This window comes from Adiantum capillus-veneris, chromosome 6 (genome assembly GCF_014529385.1).
Source record: "Adiantum capillus-veneris isolate H3 chromosome 6, ASM1452938v2, whole genome shotgun sequence".
In the NCBI taxonomy this organism is placed as follows: domain Eukaryota; kingdom Viridiplantae; phylum Streptophyta; class Polypodiopsida; order Polypodiales; family Pteridaceae; genus Adiantum; species Adiantum capillus-veneris.
In genome coordinates this window covers 77,302,331-77,310,288 of record NC_140936.1, presented here as the reverse complement: position 1 = coordinate 77,310,288, position 7,958 = coordinate 77,302,331, and the positions used below count along the sequence as shown (strand labels likewise).

At 41.1% G+C, this 7,958-nt stretch overlaps 1 protein-coding gene across 1 annotated transcript; it reads right to left on the bottom strand.

The window, feature by feature from the left end:
* Positions 1-2,427: 2,427 nt before the first annotated feature.
* LOC147455731 (uncharacterized) lies at positions 2,428-4,330 on the bottom strand. The gene has a single exon (XM_086515320.1). The coding sequence runs from the start codon at positions 3,950-3,952 to the stop codon at positions 2,861-2,863; it is 1,092 nt and encodes a 363-aa protein (XP_086371446.1). The 5' UTR covers positions 3,953-4,330; the 3' UTR covers positions 2,428-2,860.
* Between the last annotated feature and the right edge of the window lie 3,628 nt (positions 4,331-7,958).

Below are 7,958 nucleotides of genomic sequence, written 5' to 3'. Positions count from 1 at the left end.
CACGAGTTCGACCTGTCTTGCCATGCAGCTTTGAAAGTTAGGGCACGAAGCTAAATAAAAGAGTGACATCATATTAACATTTAGCTCAAACCCTCAAAGTAGGTACTAAGAAAGAATAAAGTCAAAAGTGCTGAGTTGATAGTGTGCACAGGCTATGAGCCTATCATTTGATCACAACAACACGGGAATAGCATACATCACTACTTTTTTCATGTTGGCTTATCTAGCAAAAATTGTCAGGAGCCCAAACACCATGACCACACCCAAAAAGATACAAAGATAGTAGAGCCATCTCTAGCAAGGATTGTTGGTAAGTCTTGATAAATGTCCATATCATAAACTTCAAGCTCTGAAATAGTGTAAGTTGCCAAACCTTACCTCACTAATAGTCATTCTGACCATGTAATCTATCCATGTATCATTGTCCATAGGGTCTACATTCCTTGAACTTTTGATAGCCAATTTGGCAAGGTGAAAGTTACATTGCTTACTCACAAAATTTGGTCGTACTCCAACAAAATGAAATAAATCCTCTTTGAATGCCAATAGCAGTTAGTATATACTCAAAACTTTGCATTAGTATTGGTAGATTGAAAAAATTGCAAAGGAAAGACTATGCTTTCCAAATACAGGATGAGATCCTCCATCGATCAACCTAAAATTTTTATATAAGGTAGAAGCATGTATCGCATTTTTGGAGGCACCACTTTGAGGGCAAAAGGGAGGGAAGAAAGGCCATCAAAGGTGCTCTTAATCATACTTCCTAGGTTTTCTTCTGTGCTTTGGTTGAAGCACTTTATGTTGGCATATACTTGAGAAGCCTAAAGGAAACTTAATGGTAGAGAAAATAGCCTAAAAGTGCACCTCAAATTGTGTGAATAAACTTCTATAGCACTTTATAACACTTTATAACACTTTCAAGAGCATTTTGAAGCACTTGACACGTCTTGGAAGTGCTTGAAAGTGCTTCAAAGCAATCGAAAGTGCTTCAGTATGTTTAGGACAAAGAGATTGTTGCGGTTTTGTTGCAAATCGCTAGCAAAACCCTACAGCTTTTGGTAGCCAAGATGAGAAATACCTGCAAGAATATAAATCTTCAAATATAAACTTGTCCCTTTTTGTGATCATTCCTAAAATTTGAGACATCTTCACCCTCTCTCTAACAGGTCTTGAGTTCAACTCTCGTTGGATAGATCTTTGAGGTCTCTTGGGATAGTTTCCTACGACGTTAAAATCCTTTTCTTCTTCTCTCTCTCTCTCTCTCTCTCTCTCTCTCTCTCTCTCCCCATTTATTTTCCATGAAGAAAAGATGTTTATTATTGCCATATTCCCTGTGCTTGTGTCTAAAAGCAATTGTCCACATAGAAGTAAACGTCTAATTGTCATCACAAAAGTCCAACAGTACACATTTTGCTTTCAACCATTTTCTTAAAAACCTGAGTTTTTTAATATCATCACAACATGCTTCATGAGCCTGGAGTGTATGCACGCAAGACCGCTTTTGGCTGCATCTTTGCTACAGCAGGCTGGCCTAAGCTTGACAACAAAGGAGGACATTAACCTGCACATTGCATGTCATGGCGACAAATGCATCCTCCACTCTTGCCTTAATTTCCAAGAAGGTCCAAGAGAAGGCATACAGCCAGATGGATAACCACCATAAGCTTGGCATCTGAAAGAAGTTTTAAACGGTGGAAGCATTTCCGTTCGGTGGAAACCAACAGGGGTTTGGCTTCCAGCAAGCCCGCCCACTCTACGTGTTGCTTATACCTAACCTAACTGAATCCCTAAATTGAATGTAATAATGCAAAGAGGTTCACTAACATGCAAGGAGTTTTCTGCTAGGCTCCATTTCTAGCACATATCCCAGCAATGGCGCCAAAAAAGGGTCGTACAATCCATACAGCTAAGAACCCAAGAACTGACCTGATAAAATGTCAATCCGAGGGTCTGGCAAGTTGACCTTAACCTAGAACACCTGTAGCTAGCTCGGGCTAAGTGATGGAAATGCTATCCTTATTTTCTGCTACTCGAACAAGTCAAGTTGGTGCCTTATGTACATGAGAAAACCAGTCCAAGACGGCCATACTGCCCAATAGAAGAAGCAGAGCAGCTCTACTATGGTATGAGGTGTTAAAAAGTGGTAATCTTGAATCAATCCTAATGCCTGTGACTCTCTACGCTGCCTAATGAGATGTTGATAATAATGAAACTCCTTTAGCTTGACTTGAACATGGAATATCCCTCAGTACTTAGCAAAGGTTTTGATGGCTAGCTCTTTACATCTTCAGAAGATTGCACCTTAGAAAAGGGTCATACTCCCTCAATATGATTGCATAGAGCTGTTTATCCGGACGTCATATATCTCACACATATAATTGTTTAAAAGCAGACCAGTGACATTATAACTCATTACCAGACAATAAAGAAGCAAACTTCCTTTCCTGCGAAACTGAATAAAAATAGTCTACAACATGAATAAGGCAAACCAATGTGACTGCTTGTAGCAGTAGCAAATAGACCCTTAATATCAAGTTAACAATATTTGTGACAAAATGATAGTGAATCAATCCCAGGTGAACCAAATTAGGCAGGACCGGTTTGACAAAAATAAATTCCTCATAAATCCAATGCTTTCATTCCCTTAAAGCAGTAGGATTGCCAGAACTAGCAAAAGACTTGCAATAGTCGCTTGAGTAAGATCTGAAGTTGTGCAAGAATTAGCATTGCATCATCCTGCATTGCAAAACATTCATGAAAACGTTCCTTAAAAGTGTTCCCTCTGATAGTAGGCCCATTGACATGGTTACATCGAAGACATCCCTGAACAGCAATTCTTTCTTCGATCGTCAATCTGGAACTATAAGCTACTGCACAGGTCATAGAAATGCCAGCTCATGTTGTTGAACCCTGCAAGATCCAAAGAATGATTTGCTTCTAGCGGTACCTCTTTTGCAAGCTGCTGATACTTTAATACATAAGAGGGCCACATCGGTTTCCTTCCACCTGAAGATGACCATCTCTCTTGATAATCTTGAAAGCTGTTGCCTAGAATGACAATCTGCCTCAATGTGCAAGGTGCCCAATTGGCCTGCAACACGTTGTCATAGAGCCAATCTTCACAATGTGGCATGTAGAAAAGGGTCGGCCTGACAATGGACCGCCTTCCCTTTTCATTTAGAGCTACAGGTAAGCAGCCCATGTCTTTGATCACAGTACATTCTGAAAGCGTCAGCACTGGATCATACACCTCGATAATTCCGACCCAGGAGAATCTTTCTTTAAGCAGTAAAATCAAAGCAAGCTGGCATCTTGAAACTTCTGAATTGGCAATGCTGCCAAGCCCATATAATACAACGTCCAGATGCCAACACTCTGTATTTTCAATGGCAGATGTAGAGCAAGCAGCATCACCAGCAAAGCCGTCTCTGCATAAACCATCCATACATTCCATGGCAACAGAATTTGTGCCAATCAATGTCTTTGATGTTGCATCCGACGCACCTGCTTCTGGGACATTTTGCACACACTCACCAACTGCATCTCCCAATGCAGACAGCAAAGAAGCTCCAAAGGAATCTACTGCATTCTCTGTAGTTAAGCTTTTCATAGGTGGAGAGATATCTTGATCAAATCCTTCAGAAAATGCGTCCCTTTGCAGCTCGACATTGTGTTCAAGAACCACATCATCCCGAAGAGGCTGAAGACTTTGTGAGCGTGAGGTCGATGCAGCCCGAGAGAGGAGATCACAGACAGGAGCGCTCTGCATTTGCAGGAGAAACCGCTGAAAAAACGCAGATTCCTGTACGCGGGCAACAGATCGTTTTAGTCTGAGCAGAAGAAGAGATGTATCGCATTCCTCGGTCTGCACAAGAGGCGCTACTGATGCTAATGATCTGCGAATGCGCGCTCCGCGCCGCCTTCCCACCAGTGTCCACGTCTCGTCCGCCATAGCTCGGGGTAGTATGCTCCTGCCTGCTGAATGGGGGGAGGTGGTCGATCGCCTTGCGGATACACGCAGGAATCTCGTTCGGTGGGCAGTCGGTCATTTGGTCGTGAAGTAACAATTTTGGTCTACTATTCAGCATTTAATTCTTTTTTCAAGTTTTGGAGCCCCATAGATCCACTAAAAATAAAGGGCGCTGTTAAATTTGAAGGGCCCATTCAGAGTTTGTTTATATGCCCACTAAATCCAAGTTTCTATTTGGATTGTACACCTCAATGCGACGATAGCCATAGTAATTTCTTCTGTTTCCTAGTCAATCTTACATATAGTGTTTCCTCATTCGTAACTCTGACTTTATCCATCATTATATCATCAACTGCAACCTTATTCATCAACTCTTTTAGTTCTTATTGTGCGGTGACCACTTCATCACAGGAGCCCAAAGTAGCTGATCTTCTCTCTTTCACATTCACCATGTGGGAAGCTAAGGATTTTCCTATGTTTTGACCCTTAGACCTGGCTGCTTTCCTTACAAGGTTTCTCCTTTCTTTGGTCTCTTAACTTCAACTTTCTTACCAAACTTCTATTATTTCTCTCTCCTAATCCGCAACTTTGTATGAGAGTCCATACTCGCTACTTCTTGCTTTTGCCCCAATGTTGTGTATATGTTTTCCTTATGAGAGTATGCAACACTTCTCAAATCTTCTCAATCCACATGAGTCTCTTTTTTTGGCAACATTCAACGGTGCATATGCTTCTTTTAACATGTAGATAGTCTTCATCATCAAGCATAACTTGTCCAAATGCACTTTTGTGACTATTCTCCTTTGCTCAAAACAATTCTAAACTATGTAATTTCCCTTTGAACTTTGCTTGCGTCATCACATCAAGTCGGTCCGTTGTCAATCTTTTTCCACTTAGCCCAAGTACCTCTGCCACCAATTCTACATTCAAGTCCAGAAAGGTGCCACAGAACCTTAAGAAACATTTGGTTTGAAATGTAAAAGTGAAGGGTAAGTCAAAAGTCATTTTGGTTTGAAATGTAAAAGTGAAGAGTAAGTAGCAAGTCCTGTGATGGTAGAAAATGAAAAGACTTAGTTTTGAGAAGTGTGATAGTAAACAAGAGAAAACAAAGTGATAAATCACGTGGCCCGCTACCAAGAAGTCGAGACTATAGTAAAACTTAGGAAAAATTATCAAAATACCCCTCTGTGCGCGTATGTCGCACGTGTCAATGCAAGGAACTTGCCGATACACCGTGTGCGAGCCACAAATGGCTCCAAGCACACAACAAGCCTAAACTAGTAAGCTCAAAGCTGGCGTTGGTGTGTCACTCACCGCTCTACGCTTCCTGTCGTGGAGGATTCCTCGCCGCGAAGAAGAGGGAGACGCCGCTACGCCACGCTCAATCGTCTCGCCGCCGTCGTGCCGCCACAATGCTCGATCGCACACACACACACACACACACTCTCTCTCTCTCTCACGCATACACACACATACACAAGGAGATGAAGAAGAAGAAGATGGAGATGGAGCAAGAGCACTCTTCAATTGCACAAATGAGAGAATGAGTGAATTTTAGGTTTAGTTGATTTTTATATGAGCTCACCCTATTCACACTTGGGCGCTCATGCTTAGCCAACTAATCCCTTGAATGTTCCAGTTAGAGTGCGTCTCTCATCGGCAATCACTCTTACCCTTTTCCTATTGGACCGACAAGCCCGGTACCTGACTCTACCAAGTAAATAATACAACGTCCGTTGTAGGTGATAGGGTGTCCGTGAGCCGTGAGGGTTAACATGTCCCCCTTCCTGATGTAGATTCCGTCCTCGGAAGCTATTGAGTTGAAGCTCGTTCGTTGAGGTGGAAGATCATTTGAGATGAATGTCCTTAGTCTTCTTCAGTCACTGCAAAATCAAACAACATTGGCACAGTAATTGCATTCTCATAAACAATTAAAAAGCATATGCAATTTTAGGCAGACAAATTGATTGGGAGCATAATTCTAAACCATTTGTCAGCAATAAACATTAAATTGCAATTTAATCAAACGCATAAACAGTTGTAAAGGTAAAAATTAAACAAGTATGGGGTGGCTAATTTAACGATCGAAAGGTACTAGAGATCGACTATTAATACCATGGGTAAGCTTCTTCATTTTCTCTGGTCAATTAAGTTGTTTAATCGCGAGAGCCAAGTATTTCATGTTCGAGGGCTGACTAGAGGCTATACCTAGAAGACCTTATAGTTAAGCTACGATAAAATGAATTTCTCATGAATTCATCACCTGACTGATTACCTTTTCTTTGACCCCCCAAAGTCTTTTCACAGTGATTCAATTTTGATGTGTGTGCTTATTTTGTATGCCTTGGGTTTTTTGATTTTCAAGGAAAAGCGCCCACACTGGGAACCTCTAGGGCTCTAGTACCATAGGCGATACATGTGAGTGAAGTACCAAATCAAGCTGAGATTTCTCTTCCAGTTTAAAATTTTACATTATGGCACTTTGATTTTTTGTTTGTTCATTTTCAGCATTTTAATTTTGTAACTTTGGGGGGTCATATGACACTGTTACACCTCCCAAGGCTCATCACACTAGAAAACTCCCTTTATAATACTTAAGCTAAAGGTCAATAGGGACTAAGCCCACTAGAAAGCCTTAGTACATTTCACACAATGCTGCCTAAATCGGATTAAGAACCTAAGTAACCATTGATTATAATTAGGAAGGCATTTCCCATGGTATTAAGAGAAGATCTCTAACGTCTAGCTTGGTCAAACTAGCTTAGTCGGACTGCTTAATTTTTAAACCTAAACAAGTGATTATGACAAAAAATCACATTGAATTAAATGTTTGATACTAAGCAAATGCGATGAATATTATGCTACCAATCACAATCAAAGCAGACAAACATGGATGCAAAAAAGATAAGGGGCAATGCTAATGGACAAGAAACACCTGTTTGTGTTGATGGTCACGTTTGATTTGAAGTGTGCACGAGAGAAGATCCCATGAAGGTCCAAATCCTAACCACAACAACACGTTCCTGTACACACTAGGAAACACAAAGAATACCTCTAGGAGACACATCAGTGGGAAAAGGTACCAACACTTATTGAACACAACAAAAAAACATAAGGAACCCTAACCTAATTATTTGCACTCCCCCTAGAGAGTCAAGGGAATAGGATATTGTAGAGATTGGGGGGAAACCCTAAGGCTAAACCCCTATCCTCGTCGTCGAGATAAACAAAGTAATCATCCATGAGACCATATGTGCCATCCGTGTAGTCATGTAAATCTTCTTCTTCATCATAGGTACCCAGTTTACTAAGAATGCCACTAGACGCCTATAGTCATCTTGGTCAAAAGGGTAGGCTTGTGCAATGGGAGAAATGCTCTCTACTAAGTATGGGTCAGTCGTGGTCAAGAGACGTATTAGCCATTCTAACTCCTCGAAATTCCTCTCACATGCTAGCGTATCTACCAAATCCCATTCACATGCAAGCACCGGAAAGACCATGTGGAACATTTGTGAAAAGTAACGAGGGTACCTCTCACCCAAGGCAGGAGTGGATGACTCTAGCATACTAGCCACATCTGTACACGCAAATAGATGATGGTTAGAGTGCAAATATTACAAGGGTCGTGTTCTTGTGCATAATGTGTTTTTATGATTTTGTGTTATGGCTCTTGCTCTTTTACTTTTTTATCTTGTTTTTGTGAGTATAAGGCTTTATATATACATTACCTAAGATTGGAGATTAAGAATTCAGGGAGAAAGGTTGAGAGGGGAGTGAGTGAATGATGACTGTCAGCAAACACTCCCACCTTCCTTGGGTAGATCATACCGGTTGAAATGATGTCGTTACCCTTTGAAACCAGTTGTTCCAAGTTGTTATAGGTGAAGGCTTTAACCAATAGTTTTTGACCGCCCTATGCGTTTCATCTAATTGCAAGGGTGGTAAGGTACTCTCCCATGATTTTATTTGCAACATTGTTGTAGGTGGT